The sequence below is a fragment of the Amphiura filiformis genome, chromosome 12 (genome assembly GCF_039555335.1).
Source record: "Amphiura filiformis chromosome 12, Afil_fr2py, whole genome shotgun sequence".
NCBI classification, from domain to species: Eukaryota; Metazoa; Echinodermata; class Ophiuroidea; order Amphilepidida; family Amphiuridae; genus Amphiura; species Amphiura filiformis.
This window is the reverse complement of record NC_092639.1, coordinates 6,988,312-7,007,583: the sequence shown is the minus strand read 5'-3', so window position 1 is coordinate 7,007,583 and position 19,272 is coordinate 6,988,312. Positions and strand designations below refer to the sequence as shown.

Below are 19,272 nucleotides of genomic sequence, written 5' to 3'. Positions count from 1 at the left end.
CACATATAAATCAGAATCATGGTCAGTTTTTGACTCAAGACGCAAGCTACTCTCTCAAGACGCAAGCTAACGACTATCATATCTGTTCAAAATATATATTCAAGTGCAAGGAACCAGATCTGGTTTCTTTATACGAAATCATTTACGGGAGATATTCATCATTTTCTACCCCGGTATCCAAATATTTTCTTCTCATATCAAACTCGTGCATAGCAAATTCACGTGTATCGATCCCGGGTATTTATTTTAGTATCTCTGCTGACAAAGTAATTATTAGCCAGGCGATGTCGGTGTGCTGTGCGTCGGAGGACTTCTTCAGATGTGAAACATCTGATCCACTTTCCCGGGAAACTGACTTCCGGTTGTGATTGGTCTTGTATCCAGTCTTTAAAAGTGGGTCATATAGGCCTACGTGACTTAGGAAATAAGTGTCTTCCTCTCTATTCATGGTCTTTAAAGACTAGATACAAGACCAATCACAACCGGAAGTCAGTTTCCCGGGAAAGTGGATCAGATGTTTCACATCTGAAGAAGTCCTCCGAACTTACTGGTTTTGTCAAGCGAAAATTTCTAATTGATATGTCTTACAAACCTGATGAATCTATTCACTGTAATAAATGTGTGTTGTAGGCCTATAAACAACATGAAGCGGTACTATAAAAAAAAATTAAAATTAATTACGGTTATTTATATACCTCCATGGTTAAAGTAACTAAATGAAACGGGAACGAAACAAAGAAGGAAAGAAACTAATCAGGAAATGTAATAAAAAAGGAAGCTAAAATAATGAGAACAGAATTAAATAAAAAACATGGAAACGGGAAATCACAAGCAGCAAGAGAAGCTAAAAGTGCAATGTAAGAAAGAACAGATTTAGAAAATAATGGGAATGGGGTTAAATAAATAAACAACATGGAAACGGAAAAAGCAGAAGAAACTAAAAAAGAAAATGTAAGAAGAGACAGATTTAGATAAATAAAATGTACTTTTTCGATTCTACCTGTTCAGAAATTCTTCCTGTTATAGTGAACGCCTCCATTTACTCATCTAGCGGGGACCCGCGCGAAGCGCGGGTATCCCGCTAGTAATAATAATAACAACAACAACAACAACAACAACAACAACAACAGCAACAATAATAATAATAAAAATAATGATAATCAAATAATAATAATAATAATAATAATAATAATAATAATAATAATAATAATAATAATAATAATAATAATAATAATAATAATAATAATAATAATAATAATGATAATAAATAATAATAAATAATTATTTATTTATTCCATTTTGCTCAGAACAGTCACAGACCCTCGGGACGGGTTTCAGAAATTCAATGTCTTTAATCCGTTGAATACGCGCGGCCTGCTTGAATTTACAAATAATGTGACATTATATTATTTCCTGTTTCTTTTTTCGTTTCCTGTTTCTATTTCCCTCCATTTGTCTTGTTTTTGTTTACGTGTCCATTGTCCATGTAACTTTGCCGATCGATCAAGCAGTACCACTTTGAGTACTCCAGTCAATCATGTGAGTGACACAGCTGATTCATTGACGCCTTGTACCATAGTCCTATCCATCAATCAAACGTAATCTGCATACAAAATTAGCAGAAAGCGCTGTCAACTAAACATATACCTCTAATCTCATTGGTTACTGAACCGGAAAAGGCAAGTCTATGTAATGAGATGGGCGTTACGCGCCAAAATTGAACGGTTTCGCGGATTTCCCAATCGTGACCCAAAACAGCTGATTCCGGTATTGCTTGTCGTTCAGGATTTATTCTTTGGATTTATATAGGAACTGCTTTTACAAAAAGGATACCCACTTATTCTTAAAACATATCTGCATGGATCTTCACTAAAATATTGACACAAAGTGAGCTGACAAGGTAATGTTTTCTCTCTAAATATGCTTTATATTTTTTGTCTCTCGACCAGTGCAATGAGAGTATCGCACAGTACAGTACACTGCACAGTACAATGAGTATTGTAGCCACGTACAATACATGTACATGCAACGTGTCGTGATCAGGCCGGCCGAGTTTATTATTTATATTCTTCCAATTTCTGTGAAACCTGGAACAACATTGAACCATCTCAGTGCAATACATCACTGAAGAATTAGAGGTAAGTTTGGTTGCAATTACTGGGGAATTCTTGTGAACTCGGCACTCGCGCTCAACGTCAACATGCTCAGATGATCATGATGCATTACACAATCGATCCCGATGCACATCCATCACTGCCCATGAATTGGCCGGTATGTGAACAAGTCAACAAGAACTGGATGGCCCTGACGGCTCCATGTAAATTCCCCAGACTTTGGCGGGCACAACCAGTTGGGCATATAAATTCCGACTTTGCTTGAGAATGAGAACATTTTTAGGTGTCCCATCGTCCACGAGGTTTTCAGGAACGAAGATGAAGGGGTCTTATTATTTTTTAATACAAGATCCATGTTTCAAACAGTTACAGCATTTTTCCTTTTTTTTTGCTATTTTTATTTGTAAACATAAATGTTCATCTTACTCGACTCATGGAAGAAAGAGATTTAATGCTCGACTCAAGTTGATCAAATGTTTTTAAAAGATTGATAAATAATTTTCAATCATACAAATCGAAAATGTCCATAATCATGAAATCAACGTGAATACAGAATACGAGGTTTTTACCGGTACGACCGGGTTTTTATTATTAAAATTTTGAAAGTAACGAAAAATCAAAATATAAATACACATTCATTGATTTATTGCTCAAGTCAAGATTGGTAATATTACTACATTTTATATTTAATAGTATATTAAATGAGTGAGACATGAAAAAGAAACATTTTTGGAAAATATTATGAACCAGGTAGGCATGGTATATAGTATATGGTAGGTGCTAGTCCAAATAATCAGACCCAGAACAAAATATTAAATTAAAAAATATCATTTTAGAAATAGAATTGTTTTTGATTTGTGATTGTGCAGTGTTTCTTTTGCTAAATTTCGTTTTTATTTCATCCATTTTTTCAGTGTAATTTCATTTTAGAACAATTAAAGTTAATGTTTAGCGAGATTAGGAATTTTCTTGCCACTTGTTGATTTATAGCCCATAATTCGGAAGGCTTGCCAATTTTTGCCATGACAATCATATTAAAATCATGATCCAAAAAATTTGGCGGTGTACATGTACCGTGTTGGTTTGTTTACAACCGTAGACTATGACCGCGCCAAAAATGACACACCCACTTGTCCCTAATGACCTATGACCTCGCGTTGCTTACTCATGAATATTAATTTACTACGCCGCGCCCCCTGGAACGTAACGCTTCAACAGGTAAATAACGCGCCAACTTTGAATACAAAAGTGCGAAAAATATTATTGTTTATAAGGAAGGTGTGAGACATTTCAACGCTTGATTACACAGCATACATAAGACAAATCAAGGGCAAATTTTCACTGCAATGTCATGGAATCTTTTGGCCTTTCACTCGGTCAGTATTATCTTGCGTTGCTTGTGTAAAAATCGGTATAATTTATTATCATGACAAAACATGTTGGTGGTGCATGGTGTTCATGTGTTTGACGAGTGTTGCATGAGTGTGTATGGCTTGACTGGAACTGCTTCAAAATTCGTCAGCCTTGTTCAAGTTCATATCAAAGTTACATTCTTGAGCACTATTTCTTGTTCTAGTTTTACTCAGTTGTAGTAACGTTGACTTTATAGAGGACTCTTGTAGGAAGTGCCATACGATGTCTCCAGTGTTTCATATTGATTAATACAACATGAATATGAAAGCCAGAAAGGTGGCAAAATATTTACAAATATTGTGTTTTATATTGATATTTGACATGACAATAAGCAACCTTGTTTGATCCAGTGGTAGCGCTAGAACAAAACACTCGCGAGTCTGCATGGACCCGCGAACTTGCAGAAAATGAAAAAGTAGGGGGTCCGTAGTAGAGTTTGGTGAATCAGAGTTGCACAATGCAGCATTAAATAGTATGTCAGCGGTAGTGCTGGTTTGACATACATTGCTCGAGAACTCTAGCCAAGAATTTGCTCACCGATAGCTTCACATTCTAGGCCATGTAGGCTAGAGACCGTTGCATTCAAAATCTAGTCGGATTTGCTGAAGCATGACACAGTGTAAAGCAATGGAAGGTCAGAAGTAAACACAGCCGATCACAACAGGTGATTGCATCAAAATGTTGCTAAAATTACACTTCAGCAAAATTTTAGACTGTCCAAAATCATAAATCTTGCTCAAAAGATACAGTTGACTCATCGAAATAACTTTCATTCAAATTTCAACATTAACAGAATAAATAACCTCCGGTGTAAAAAATTGCACCGCTGTCCGACTGAAAAACCATAGTAAAGTACTCTAGCATCGAATGGGTAACTATCGTGTGCAAATTCGAAGCTAGAGTTCTCGAGCAAGACATACATTGCTAATACCTGTGTTTTTATATCATTTGTAGAGCAAAAACCAAAGATTTCCTCGTTCCGACGGCAAAGTATGTATTACCGGTAATTTAAACCGCGACATCACATACACAGCACTTGGATTTGGAACTCCCTATCATGCGGTCGGAGTTCTGGGTGACAAGAACTCTAGCTGGTTTTGCACTGGAGGTTATTTATTCTGTTTAAAATGATGAAATTTGGATGAAAGTTATTTCGATGAGTCAACTGTATCTTTTGAGCAAGATTTGCCTATTTTGAGAGTCTAAAATTTTGCTGAAATGTAATTTTAGCAACATTTTTGATGCGATCGCCTGTCGTGATCGGCTGTGTTTACTTCTGAACTTGCTTTCCACTGTGTCATGCTTCAGCAAATCCGACTAGATTTTGAATGCAGTGGTCTATAGCCTAGAAATGTGAAGCTATCGGTGAGCAAATTCTTGGCTAGATTTCTCGAGCAAATCACGCCCAGCTTGTCCTCTTGAACCTAAATAGACTATAAGACTAGAGGGTGGAGTATTATATTAAGTACAGGTATTTATTGCAGAATACTTATACAAATTAAGCGTAATGCTAGTAATCGTCCAGTGTGTATTATTTTCCATAACTTCCCTTGCACATGTTAAACTTCACGGCTTTTTCGCGCATAACATTTTGGGAGAGAAAGCGAATTCTCACGCTGAGGTAAGGCTTGAATCTCTCGCTGATCATATTCTCCCGTAACATACTAACAATCTATTCTTTATTGCAAATCACACATTATGGCTTGTAGCGTACTGCTAACCGTATAATATTTTGCAGTAAAGCATATTTTTAATTTAAAGGTACCGTACATCTTATATTTAGGTATCCCAGGCAAACCTTAGTTAACACATTTTCTAGTCAGCGAAATTCGCCGAGACCGGGACCCAAACACAATGCATATGGCCATGCGTTATGAGTTGGGGGTCTCATAGGCTGGAGCCCGGACATTTGCGCAGAATTTTTTGCATAAATGTTGAATTGTTTAATTACTGTAGATACCTACATAGGCAAATTATATACCAAATTAAAGCTCTTAGTGAGTTCTTCAAATTGGTACTTTAAATTTTAACATAGTATGTGTACTTCAAAAGTTACAGCAGCTTAACGAAAAAAATGTCGGGGTGGAGTCGGCCCATAATATGCTGGCCCATAATATGCACTTTTGTGTTAATGTTTGCTCCAGCTTATTTACATGTTGTTTCAGATGTGCCTTTTTGCTCCAAATTAGTAAAATTGCTTAAGTATGACAAGCCTGAATACTATTAGGTATCCTGAATGTGTAATCTTTTGAGTTTTAGGGTTTTAATTAAATTAATTAGCCAGGGTGGAGTCGGCTCACGATATGCCTGCTCGGAAATGCCGGCTCAGGATATGCTCTTTTCTGGTGAAGTTTGCGAAAACTTATCAGGATTGCATTTCTGATTTGATTTACACTGTTAGATTTAAATATTTAAGATACAAACATAACCTTCTTAATCTACATGCACATGGTCTTGCTAAAATCCTTTTTTTTGGGGGGTCTGGGTATTTTACATGTTCAGTGGCGCATCAAGGTAAGTTTTCTGAGGGGCAAAGACAAACAAATTCCTGGTGGTCATCATCTTACCCTGTGTGACTGTGATTGCCCGGTGTGCTTATGGCACAAACAGATGTCAATAATTGTACACTATATTTAAGACCAAAATTAAGGTGAAAATTTGTTTTTACCAGGCCAATTTTCAATTTTACACTATGGGGGGGGGGGGGGGTGAAATTTTCTTTGGGAAGGGATTGGTTTTAGGGGGAGTCAAAGTTTCTTTTGGGGGGTTGAGTTAGCTAACTAACTCATTGAGGGCTCAACCCCCTAACCCCCTTGGTCTTCACAATTTCAAAGGACTAGTATTTAAGTCAACTTCAGTGTACATCAGTTGAGCATGTGTAAAATTAGCACTGACTTCACCTCAGTTTTTGCGATTCTTTGTACCGGTAAGCCTACCTGTATATCTTCCTACCACAAAGTAATTTTGTACCAGAAACTTTCCCAGGAGGTAGTCATTCCAAAAGAAACTGTTTTATATGTTGGGATTGACTTACAAACATACAGATCTGAAATTCTGCAAAGCAGTCAAACTTAATATTTTAAATCCTGTTGATGACTGATGTGATATCATATAGGCCTACATGTGCAACTTACTTCAAACTTCACATTATGGACAAGAAATTTCAAATTACTGTGAATAACTTGTTGTAATGTTAACTTGAATTTATATATGTATATGACATTCTTGTACAAGTATTTTTCTAGACAGAACATAATTTGTTAATTTCATCAAATTCAGCGCTGTTTTTGAATGGCACGTTTTAACCTTTGCGCAATTTGAGGACCATAACAGGTAGCATAGAAAAACTATATATTTTCTGAAAGCTTTTGATGTGGGGAATGCAAAAATGGAGTCTGTTTTGATGCAGGGTAAGGCATTATAAAAATAGGACCACTTGATCTTTGGTTATTTTTTTTAAATTTTTCCCTTTATAACTTCATATATATTTCTTAGTACTACCCCTACATCAGAAATAACTGCATTTTTGGATTCCTCATGAAATTTCCTTTCAGAATATGTATACTTTGCCTATAGTAGCATGTACAGGTATTGAAATAATTTATTCGAAACAAAAAATGGCGCGATTTCCCAAAAATATGCAATGTCCGGCAAAAATCCCCCAACTCAAAACGCATGGCCATATTTACATAGAAATTTGAATTTTTTTCGAGAATAGGTCGGTGAAGGAAACCTACATAAATATGTTTTCTATACCTCACTTGACCCAAATATATGATTTTTTATGGTGATAATCAAGTCGCACATGGAATTTTAGAGAGATTTTGATAGCAGTTCCAATAAAAAAAGCTGCTATCGCCATGAGACTAAGATCTAGAAACACCCCTAAATGCCGTTTTGGGGAATTTTGCTATCTGAATCTTTTTTGATGAAAGTCAATCTTTGACAAGATGTAACTTTGTTACGGAAAGTGCTATGACAAAATGTTTTCAGTTTTGGCTTTCTTTACTCAAGGGCTTTAATTTGATATGTAAAATGGTGCAGTTTGATGGCAAATTTGAATTCACCTAGCATACCTATTATATTTACTGTGTTGAAATGGACTTGTATCTGATTGGCTGCCGAGGCAATCTGCCGATGCAGAGTGGAAGTACATGTATCAAAAATATAGGGTTACATTTACTATCAAGTTACATAGGTAGAAGACCCGCTTTTTTTAGAACAATATATTTCCGTAATCTATTCATCACTTCAGTGATGTGACTTTGATGGCAATCATTTCTATTCACCATATCCATTGAAGTGAGGGAGAATTGAATAGCTGCATGTACATGTAGGGACAACAGAAGTAGGAATTAGCATCTCGAGAATGTGCACTCATAGAAATAAAACTCTCCTGCTTTTTCGTTGTATAAGATCGTGTCTGGTGATCGGTGACTCTGTGTTGAAGTGTGTTAAAACTTATTGAAAAACAAAACAAACAAATATTCTGACTCTTCTTTCCTTTCAAATTTAACTTACAGATCAACTCATCGACATGGGAGATCAAAGCACCAACACTTCCAGTTTGCTGGTTCCTGACGGCTTCAGGTCTTTAGATTCTGATGATGAATCGGAAGCAGACTCTCTGCACATGGAATCAGCTGAGGACATCACATTGCCATTCAGTACCCACCTACCTGATTTCTTGCCTTCATGTCTCGATACGGTAACAGTGACATTAGGACCAGAAGGCTGCGTCAAAGACAATCCATGTAATGAACTTGTTGCTAACATCACAGACAGACCAAATGGCACAGATACAAGCAATTTGCCTCCAGTAACCCCAACTAAACCACTAGATACTCCCACTGCATTACACCCTCTGACACCAACAGCAAATCTAAAGCTTTTGATGAGTGCCGTCAGTCCAGAGATACGTAGCATGGAGAAGAGACAAAAGTCCAAAGCATTGTTCAACGCTATTGTTCAGGCTGCATCGCAGGAGAACCTAGAGCTGCAACAGAGCATAGAGTATGAAGTAGATGTTGAGACAAGCTCTCAAGATGACGATTATGTTGATGATGGGGAGAAGCCTGCCAACAGGAAAGCCAAGTCATTAGGGTTGTTGTGTCAAAGGTGAGTTGTTCTACATGTAGATAAAAGGACAGTGTTGTATACCTACAAAATTTATCAATCATAATTTTGTGATCACATAATAATTGATACCTTAATGGTTATAGACTTTGTCCAAAATGTTTTGTCTCAAAAACATTACGATACGCACAAACAAATGTTTACGGTAATCAACTCAACAAAGCTCTGGATATAGACTTGTAAATTATATCTTTAAAATTGTTAATTGCTGAATGCTGAAAATTAATATCTGTTCAAAATAACAAACAATTGTATTTACTAATTCCAAACTCCTCATCATCTCTTTCAGTGTAAACTGCAATAATCTGTTTCAATTATTTTCTTCAGATTTTTATCCAAGTACCCAGATTATCCAATTGATGGTCAAGCTATGGAGATATCACTGGATGCTATATCTAAAGAATTATGTGAGTATCAAAGCAAATAACTATTCTCAGTCACCTTCCAAGAAGTAAGGACAGGTTGATTTCAACGTATGTGGGTACATGGATGCAGGATGGTTCAAATCAGGGGTAGCGCTAGCTAGAACAAAGCGCTCCTGAGTCCACAGGGACCCCCGAACTTGCAGAAAATCTGAAAGTAGGGGTCCATAGTAGAGTTTGGTGAGTCAGAGTTGCACAAATGCAGCATAAATAGTATGTCTGCGGTAGCTCTAGATTAAAAAGCTGATTTTTTTTTCATGACAGCAAATCTTTTGGGATATTGCTATATCTCTTATATTTACCTGCATGCATACTTTTGCAAATAAGTTTCAAGATTCACCAATATTGAAAAAATTCTCGGAATTTTCAAATGTAAACGTTAATTAGTTAGGATATCAAAGCTGCACCGCGAATGGAATGGAAAGTTTACTTTAACATAACACAATGTGCTGATAGTAATGTTGATTGCATTTCATTTCTACTTGTAGGTGTTGAAAGACGGCGCATCTATGACATAGTGAATGTACTAGAGAGTGTTGAGATGGTGCAGAGACAAGCCAAAAACAAGTATCTATGGCATGGAAAAACATATCTCATTCAAACACTAGTCAAACTTAAGGTAAATATATATACAAAGAATTTGTTTCCATACAATAATTGGTTTTAAAATTGTAACTTCTAATAATTTCCTTGCATTTATAGCCACAAACGCATTAGGTTCAAAATACTTTGGTTCACCTCATGGGTGTGTACTTCCCTGGTCACAGTATCGAGTCGCCATGTAATTATTTAACGCAGAGTGTACTTTATCATACCACTATTAAGGGTCACATCAAAGAACACTGCTAACCGGATATATTTTTGTATCTAGTCAGTGAGTGCGTACTTAAGCTTTATATCTAGTCAATGAGAGCGTGTTTCCCAAGCACAATATGTGTATACGGCAAGATATACATATGGCAATCCGTGTACACACTGATACATGGTGTGTAAAATGAACGGGATACATAATACGTGGAACAGTTTATATCCAACATTTGGGATGTTTTTACTTTTGTGCAACAATTACAATGTTTTAACTTCGTATGGTACAGGAAATTATCGTGCAGAGACGTGCACACAGTGATGGCTTCACCTAGTATGACAATTCACACACAATAATTTCCTGTACCATACCGATGCTGAACCTGATAACAAATTTATACCACTAAGTCATTTTAAATTAAGCTTTAGGTGCAGAATGCATTTAGCATTCAAACACATGAACAAGCAACTATTTTTCTCAGAAATAAAAAGATTAATATTTGGTTGTGTTTTCAGCTGAAGTTGGCATATTAGAATTGCAACATATGGTTATGATGTAGAAAAGTGAAAATTCTGAAATTGACTCAATTTGCATATGTACAGTGTTTAGGTGAGAGAAACGATTATGCCAATCAGATGGAACGTCTGAAGAAGCTGCAAGTAGAGAGAGACTACCAACAGGAGATGAGCAATGGAGGCAGTAGATCCAAGAAGGCACCCCTTAAAGACTTCACCAACACAGCTGGGCAACAAATGGCAGGCAAAAGGTTTCTGGAAGATGACCCAAGTAAGTGTGATTGTTAAATGAGTATAGTACAAAATATGATGGATGTTTACAATTAGTATAGTCTGTTTAACTTCCTAGAGAGAGTAACATCAGTACTTTGTCGTGGTGACTTTGTGAATGTACAGATGCACTGCCTTTGATTGTGTGTGTAAACACGGCAGTTCTTTGATTTTTGTACTACGCGAACTGACGTCACTCTCTCGAGGAAACTAAATGGGCTATATACATGTAGTAACACTTGCTGACAAGTTGTAACAGATCTATAAAAAAATGTATTGACAAATCTGCAACCCGAGTGAGTTTGCATATGTCCCTTCAACTTGTATGAAAACTCAGCTTTTGAAAGCTCAACTTTAAACTGGCTCAGTTAGCAGATCTGGTCACAGCAAGCCCCAGTATCAGGCAACATGTAAGCAATGCTATTTTAAATTGTCATTTGACTTCAGAGATTGTTGAAAACTGAGTGTACCACTGACAGACCCATGCTAATGCTCATAACACCATACATTGTAGAGACGTACACTGACCATTACCATGATTACTAAATTAGGCAGTCGGCAATAATATGTGCACTGAGTAAGAGTGAGTCCAATGAGTCTGGAGCACTCACTCCTTGTAAGCATTGGCTGGTTTTGGTAATAAACCAACCCTATCCTAAATAGTGATATAATGTATGTCAAGAATGTCATTAGGAGCATCATAGTTGAAATACATCCCTTTGCAACACAGTTTTATTGAATTTATTTGTTTGCTTTTTCAGATGCAAGAAAAGACAAATCTCTTGGCGTAATGAGCCAGAAATTCATAATGCTGTTCCTTGTATCAAAGGTAAGTGTCAGCATTACCATGGAAAGAGCATGAAATACTCAGGTTATACTAGCCTGTTTTGTAGATCTAAGTTTATATAAATTGTCCATTTGCTAGCTAACCTCAAGATAATCATAAGAATTTCATTTTGAAGGGCAGTCAATCCAAACAATTTGACAAGGGCAAGTGTGTCAGAATTGCCAAAAGGGGCATGGTCCAATCTTTTCATGTTCTGTTTCTATCTTACATTGAGACCTACAGACAGTTAAAACAGTATATTTGTTGTGTTGTTCCAGCAGGTTTGAAATGTGAACCAAAAACCTGCATAACAACACTCCATAAGATAGTACATGTACATACACTTCCTGTGTGGTTATACCACAATTCATCACATTTTTGTTCACATCATTTAAACAAAATATCTCAGACATGACATTTTACTGGGGTAATGAAAGTTTTGAATTTTGATGGAGAAAAATGGGGGATGAGGCTTGCGATCGGGTTACACCCCTTTAAAGCAGATACAAATATCTTCAGTTTATTGTGAGCTGTACAAATGATTTATATATTGAGTGAAATGTGTTGTTTATTTCAGAACCAGCTGGTGACATTAGATATAGCTGCCAGAGTGCTGATAGGAGACATCAACTATGAAATTGTAGAAAATTCCAAATTCAAAAGTAAGCACTGTTAAAGCTGAATCAAGAATTGTACACAATTACAGTACCTCAGTAAATGTGTTCTTTTAGTAGATAAATAATTTTCAATGTTTTGTCATACCTGCTGTCTTGGTATTTTGAGGGAGGAAAAGTCACATGGCCCACCAAGACAGTTGCATCATTATGACGGGATCGGTTCAGGATGTGGAATCAAAATATTGCGCTGATACGCACAAATATGTTAAGTGATGCGGCACAAACCTGCGTACATAACACAAACAAATTGCATTGTCATAATGACACACAAGCATGATGAAGATGAAAATATGTCCGTTGTTTGATGGTATGGTGAACAAATATCTCATCTTGAAATGTGTTTGGAAGTTGTATATTAGGTATAAGTGACTACAAGTTGCAAATTGCAGAAATTAATTGTTTAAATATGAGAATATGGGTTGTTTGTTTGCTGCACACTCACTGATTTGCTGGAATAGTGAGTTTCTATATATGTTGACTCAATAAATCAAGGTTAAGGTATGCTGTTAATTTTAAATGTGTAGAGGTCATTTGAATCAAGGAGGGTGTCTCTAAATTGTTCACATTGCCATTGAAACCCAACGATAAGTAAACATTTGCACATTTTCTTTGTATCTGAATGTAGCCAAAGTGAGAAGGTTATACGACATAGCCAATATACTTACCAGTCTACGAATGATCAAGAAGGTACACATACACGAGAGACGTGGTCGTAAACCAGCTTTCAGATGGATTGGACCCAACCCCGACATAGCAGACATTGATCTTAGTAAGTGATTTTGTGCAGGTTTATGATAAAGATGTACAATTTATTTCATGTTAAAGGCCTATTATCAGAAGTTAATTCAAGTAATAGTGGCAGGACTTCCCACAGCATGACATTCTGTACAATGTATTACACACACAAAATCAGCACTTGAAGTTGCATTCAAACCTGAAACACTCTTCATATCTATACATTACGCTCTACGGTTCTTTCGTGTTCTTATCAGGTTACGGAGGTCACAATTCTATTCGCCATTCACTTGTGACACAAATTATGTCCAAATCATTTGAATAAATCAAGTTAATTATTCCTTTCTAACCCTTTTCTTCCACAGGTCAGTATGACCTCCAGAGTAAACCTGTCTTCAGACATTCCCACTTTCCTCCACCAGCTGGTAAGTCAACATTTCTTCATTACAAATCCATTTATTTGTTGCCAGTTTCCATGGCAGTGTTGTATTTTCGCACCTGTGCATCCATTCGTAAAATTCACAAAAATGAAACCCTTGGAATTAAACCCCAGCATATACAATATAGTGAAAACCCCATCAATTGAGCTTGTTCTTGAACTTGCTTTCATCTTGCTGTTCCTAAGATCAAACAGGTTCAGTCATGCAACGTGGAAAGGCAGTGAAAATACATGCCACTAATAACAGGATCATCTTATTTCTAGCACACACAAATCTTTAGGGTGTTTTATCTCCAGAATGGTGTTTTCAAAATGCAGGATGCAACAAAATACTTGATGAAACTCTCATGGCTTTGTAAGGACATTTCTAAATTTTGAGTTTGGTCTGAAGTTGAGTTTCTGAAGAGTACATCTGCCATCTATAGTACTTGTCTTCGTTAATAACTTTTACATTTCACAACATTTACCATTTTTGTAGCAACCTCAACCTCCGTGTCCAGTACTTCTGCTTATCTAGCTCCTATCAGGCCAAAGTCCCGTGGCAAGAAGACTGCTTCCTTCACTAGACATTCATCTTTCAACATCATGAGGAAACTAACAACAGGTGATGCAGACAATAGACACTGTTCATCAGCTCCAAGTAGTCCTGCTAAAATGACTGTATCTAAAGAAACAAGTAAGTGATTGCAGGCATAGAATATGTAGAACTCTCTAAGAAGTAAGGGACAAACCATAAGTTTGATGACACCCTATAAACAAAAGTCTTTCATTAGGGGGGAGTATGTTTGTAAAAAAAACCTTTAAAATATCACTTGAAGTTGAATTTTCTGGTTGGAATTTTCAACATTTCACACTTGCTTTTCAGTCTGGAGGGAGGAGGTTAGCCTTCTAATGAAATAGGACATCATTATACTTTTGGCTTGTTCCCTACGACAAATGTATCTCCTAGTGAATGGGAAATTGGATTGTATCTCCAGTATTTTTTCAGCGAAAGGTCCAAACTCAAATTATACTAGGAATCTTGAAAGTAAACAATGATTGTTACAAATATTTCTCAATGATGTGCTTAATTCATGCAATGCACTATACACGGATCACAAAAAATTTGTGTTTGCTGGGCAGTTGGGCAAAATAATCTGGAAACACAATTTGCAACACAAAAACAATGCTATGTTGGTACTATTTAGAGGTTAATATCTGCATATTACTTACTGAGAGTGAAATTGGATCAAGTGCACTGAGATGTTGATGCGTCTGATATGCATCAACATTCAGTAGAAGCACTTTATTTTGTTGAGCAAAAGAAATTCAATTTTATTTTTAACCTATTTTATACACAAGAAATAATTCCCATGAAATTTGCTATTTTATAACAAAATATTTACTGAAGTGTTTAGAAAATATGAACCAATATAAATGCTTCCCACTCCAAGAAATCCTATGTGAACATGAATAAGTTTGAAAATCACTGCATGTGAGTGCAACTTGACTGCATAAAACAACATTGTTCAGAATTGCCACTATTACCATATATTTGTTTGCTGATAAGTAACACAATTATTCTCAATTAAATAAATAGGATAACAACATTTTGCCTTGTTCCTATTTGTCTCCAGATGAGAAATTCCAAAGAGAGTTTGACAACCTGCGAACCAAGTATCCTGACTGCATGTCTAAACTGTTTGCTGCCTGCAACATTGAGAAGGAACGCATGCAACAGCAAGAGCATGAACAGCAGCTGATATCAGTAGATGATGCAGCAGAAGACCTTGATCAGTTTGAGGTGTCAGACCAACTGCAAACGGCTCGGAAGGTCCTGAATCTAGATGACGGCGAAGAGAGCATGGATAAATCACAGACAGCTGACTCAGAGGAGCTAGTGTTGAGCAATATGCTAACCGAAACGGTTGACTCTTTGAACTGTGCACTGCGAGATGCAGACAAAATGCGAGAAGCAAACGCACCATCAAGCAACCTATGAGTGATGAGTATGAGTACCAGCCATTGGTAAAGAGGAGCAAAGTGGAGCATCAAGCTTTAGCTGCTTTGCAGAAGTACAGTGATCCATCTGGACAAAAAACTCATATAACATTACAAAGAGTGAAGACTGAGAATCTAACCAAGAGAGTCATGTCTGAGCTAACCAGCAAGAAACAGACTGATTCTGAGGTGGGTGAAGAGTTGCCACCAGATCTAGCAATGTTGCAGGAATCAGTGGGGATGGGCAAACCTGCTGCTCCTGTCACGGTGGAGATAAGGAAGTTGTCTGCATTTGTTCCAGTCTCTACACAATTATCATACCAAAACCAGGTAAGGAAAGAGAAAATAAGTATACATTGAACTTTTCTGTGATGGAAAAGTATATTGTGTACAAATTAAAAAGAAGTTTTTAATTTACAGATAACATGAAAAGCTGATAGTGAAATGGGGATGAAAACCACATTAGTCTTCAAATTGCTAACTGCAAAAATAAATTATCTGCTAATAAATGAACTGGCAGATAACTTATCTGACATGTGACGTGTTCTTTTTAATGAATTTTATGTTGTCAACTTGCTTTTATTGTAATAAAACTTTGCAGACCAACTGCTTAATACAGCTCACATAACCTAGCCCTTACAGTCTACTGTGTCAATTTTGTAAACCACAGTGCTTCAGTGCCTGTTTCCTCCCCAAATACTTGAATATCTATATCTATATAGCAATGCAAATATGTGACACGATCAGGTCCATGGAGGCATTTTTGAAATTGAGTTACAATAATTATTACCTTAAACAAACATTAGGCTATCATACACTGATTACACCAAAGGTCTAGCATACTTGGTTGTAAAGTTATGAAGTTTTGTGATGTCTATTTTCTTGTTGTTTTTCTTACTCCATATTTTTGCCTTTTATCTCAATTTCAAGTTTGCCACCTTTGGCCTCCATGGACCAGATTGTGTCACATGTAGATTATTTTATACTTGTGTATTTGTGTCTATATTTTCATTGTTAAATATAACATTGCCATTCTTTTCTGCTTACTTTATCACAGGACTCACACACCAAAGTTGTGGTCAAGCAGCTGCCTGTGTCAACAGGACATAAACCAAATCTGCCGCTCATCCGCAATCCAACTAAGACCATCCCAATACCACAAGACTTTGTCAAGAAACTATTGTGTAAAGAGAAGTTAGATGAACCCACTCCGGACACTAAAGTTAGCGAGAGTATCTTTATCAGTACTAAACCAGTAAATCCTGCTTTGGTGCAAACCGGTAAAAGTCCAGAGCCTGCCACTGATCACAGTAGGAAAGAAATTGTTAAGACAAGTCCACCAACTGTCTCAACAAGTTCTAGTATGCCAAAAGCAGCTACTGAGCCTCTAACAGGCGCATCATCAATGAAACCAAATTTGCCACCATTCCAGCCCATTTCTGTGGAGAACAAACATAAGCGATCCCCATCACCGCAGACGACAAGTACACAAGCAAGCAGTCCATGTGGTACGTCTCCACCCTTCAGTCGCTGCAGTTCGCTAGGAAGTGTTGGCGAGTTAGATCGTACATTGAGTACAGATTCACAGGTTTCAGCTCGGTGTCGTAGTAAGAGTGTTTCACCAAATGCACAAGTGATACAGGCTGGAAATCCGATTGAAACTTCTTCTCGCACTTTGCTGATCAATAGCAAAATCAATGTTTCAGTGTCCAGTCCTATCAATGCAACTACCATTCCAAATACTATTCAGACTTGTATGATAACAACTGCAGGTGCAACAGTTGCCACACCAGTCAGGCTTGGCCTACCAATGCCCATTACACGTATGACAACCCTTATACCAGGTACTTCCATTCCTGCTGTCAGGCAAAGTAGTATAGGACAATTCATGTCTATGTCATCTGTCTTACCACCATATCCAGCTGGACATTTACCCATGCCTTCAACTCTATGCAACACAATGCATCCTTGTATATCTACTACTACTACATGTGTACCAACGACTAATCATCTAGTATCGCCCCAGTATACATCAACGTCAACGCCGGCTGGATTGATCACTCCAACTTCTAGTGCACAGGGCACCAATGATATCAATTTCTACCGTACGCCAACCACTCTACCATTCGGCAGCGTCCAGCCCAAAGCTTTCTTCAATAGTCAAGCTCTAGGAATGCCCACTGGGACGCCGTATGTCCTGAGTGGAGTTGGAGGTGCTATTGGTCAACTTCAACCAGTTTCAAGAAGGTTGACTTTAGCTTTACCACCTTCTAGTCAACACTAGACAATATACTCTACAATGAAGCTCTTGGGTAAATGCTGCTGTGTTTTTTTTCCACACCAATCATATTCATCAGCTTAGAAGTACTCTCCATGTGTTGCTAAATGTTATACATGTACAGTAACTCAAATTGTGCACCTTGAGGGAGTTCTTTGTTGCATTCATAATTCATTTGGCTTTTATTTGTTTTAAAAATGTATCCTCAAATCAATTGTTGTCACACAGTGAGAGAATAGGCAAGAATGACTTGATGAAATTACCCGAGTACCAGATGTGAAGTCGGGCAGTGCAGTGGTAAAACGGTATGGGACAAAATCAAAACTCGACCGGCAGTCAACCACCCGTCCCAGCGATTCTGTCTGGTTGCTATGCTAAACAATGGAAACCAGATGGAACTGCCTGGAACCATTGTTGCTTCCCTACTGAGTCCTGCTTGTTTCACTCTCTCAATTTATTATATGGCAGTATGCACCAGCCTTATGAACTTATTTAAAATCAAAATATCTTGGGCTTGTATTTATTTCTGATCCTTGCATATATATTATTAATTGTGTCTTATGCCCTGCTAGGATTTATAAAGCATCAAAAGTCTCAAATTGCAACTTGAAACTGAACAAATTTGCTGCTGTACAGGTCTTTATTTATCTTGCAGAATTTCAGGTGTGCATTGCGAGACAAAAACATGCCTTTTAATTTTCCACATTAACAATTGTATAATTTCAGCTGCTTTAGTAGTTGATTCGTTGGTACCAAATAGAGGTCAAAATCTGACAAATTGGCCAGTAATTCTTTATTTTTAATATTAGTTGTAGTTACTAGACATCACTAGGTGAACAAAGTTACGTGCCATGCCCCTTCAACCAATCGGTATTCTTGAATGGATCCGATGGAATGAGATTTAGTCCCAAATTGACATGACACGTTCATATTTGTTCACCTAGTGCTGCCTAATGTTGCCACTCATATATATGTTACTTTCTCTGTTGTAATTCCTTTTTAATTTGGTTGATGGTATTTGTGCTGATTAACTTGTTTTGAATCAAAAATACATAAAGTGTAAAAAATGTACAATTTTAATATAATTTAAATGTAAAGTACAATATCTAGTTTTATTTACCAATGTCTTCCTTTTTATTCTTTGAATAATCATCTATTGGTATCAAATATCAAACAGTGTTTAATATCTTGTAAATTTTCTTTTTTTAATTTCATTCATATTTTGAATTGAAATTGACTGAATTATAAATTTTATGACAATTTTAGTAACCGATGATGAATTCCCAACCCCATATGTGACAAAAATGTTTATCAATGGCAAACCTTTTTGTTGGATTTGACCCATTGTATTACTATACAGCATAGCTTACAATATGTCATATCTCTTATATTAGTGAAATCTACCCTAATTTGTTTTTTTCCAATAACTTTACTGTACATGTAGTAGTTTACAGTATTTTCTCCATGGATCAATGGTGTGTGTCTATTGCTATTGAATATCTTGTACAATGTACAAATGAACATAATAAATGCAACTAATGCACAGAATTTTAACAATTTGTGTTAAGTAACTTTATTACAACAGGGCCTTTTGGGGGAATGGTGTGGAAAAGGGGGAATGTGTAAAAAGAGAGTACTTTTGGTGCAAATTTTTCAAAGGGC

At 36.8% G+C, this 19,272-nt stretch overlaps 2 protein-coding genes across 4 annotated transcripts; both read left to right on the top strand.

Moving 5' to 3' along the window:
• Nucleotides 1-1,715: 1,715 nt before the first annotated feature.
• LOC140165730 (transcription factor E2F8-like) lies at nt 1,716-15,638 on the top strand. Of its 3 annotated transcripts, none has more exons than XM_072189037.1 (11): nt 1,716-1,900; nt 8,051-8,645; nt 8,991-9,070; nt 9,574-9,704; nt 10,493-10,676; nt 11,437-11,504; nt 12,079-12,163; nt 12,804-12,947; nt 13,279-13,338; nt 13,831-14,028; nt 14,969-15,638. In XM_072189037.1, the coding sequence occupies exons 2-11, from the start codon at nt 8,065-8,067 to the stop codon at nt 15,331-15,333; spliced, it is 1,896 nt and encodes a 631-aa protein (XP_072045138.1). In that variant the 5' UTR covers nt 1,716-1,900; nt 8,051-8,064; the 3' UTR covers nt 15,334-15,638. The 3 variants fall into 3 exon arrangements, with proteins under 3 accessions (XP_072045138.1, XP_072045139.1, XP_072045137.1); XM_072189038.1 differs by lacking the exon at nt 1,716-1,900 and adding an exon at nt 2,058-2,138; XM_072189036.1 differs by lacking the exon at nt 1,716-1,900 and adding an exon at nt 3,358-3,490.
• On the top strand, nt 15,483-19,090 carry LOC140165591 (uncharacterized). The gene is made up of 2 exons (XM_072188875.1): nt 15,483-15,662; nt 16,390-19,090. The coding sequence occupies exons 1-2, from the start codon at nt 15,483-15,485 to the stop codon at nt 17,614-17,616; spliced, it is 1,407 nt and encodes a 468-aa protein (XP_072044976.1). The 3' UTR covers nt 17,617-19,090.
• Nucleotides 19,091-19,272: the final 182 nt, after the last annotated feature.

Bases quoted from the DNA above. Each gene is read 5' to 3' on its own strand.
- LOC140165730 (XM_072189036.1), top strand. From the start codon at position 3,466: ATGGAATCTTTTGGCCTTTCACTCG. The intron at 9,705-10,492 runs GTAAATATATAT...GCATATGTACAG, and splicing joins AAACACTAGTCAAACTTAAG to TGTTTAGGTGAGAGAAACGA. The intron at 10,677-11,436 runs GTAAGTGTGATT...TTGCTTTTTCAG, and splicing joins GTTTCTGGAAGATGACCCAA to ATGCAAGAAAAGACAAATCT.
- LOC140165591 (XM_072188875.1), top strand. From the start codon at position 15,483: ATGTCTGAGCTAACCAGCAAGAAACAGACTGATTCTGAGGTGGGTGAA. The intron at 15,663-16,389 runs GTAAGGAAAGAG...ACTTTATCACAG, and splicing joins AATTATCATACCAAAACCAG to GACTCACACACCAAAGTTGT.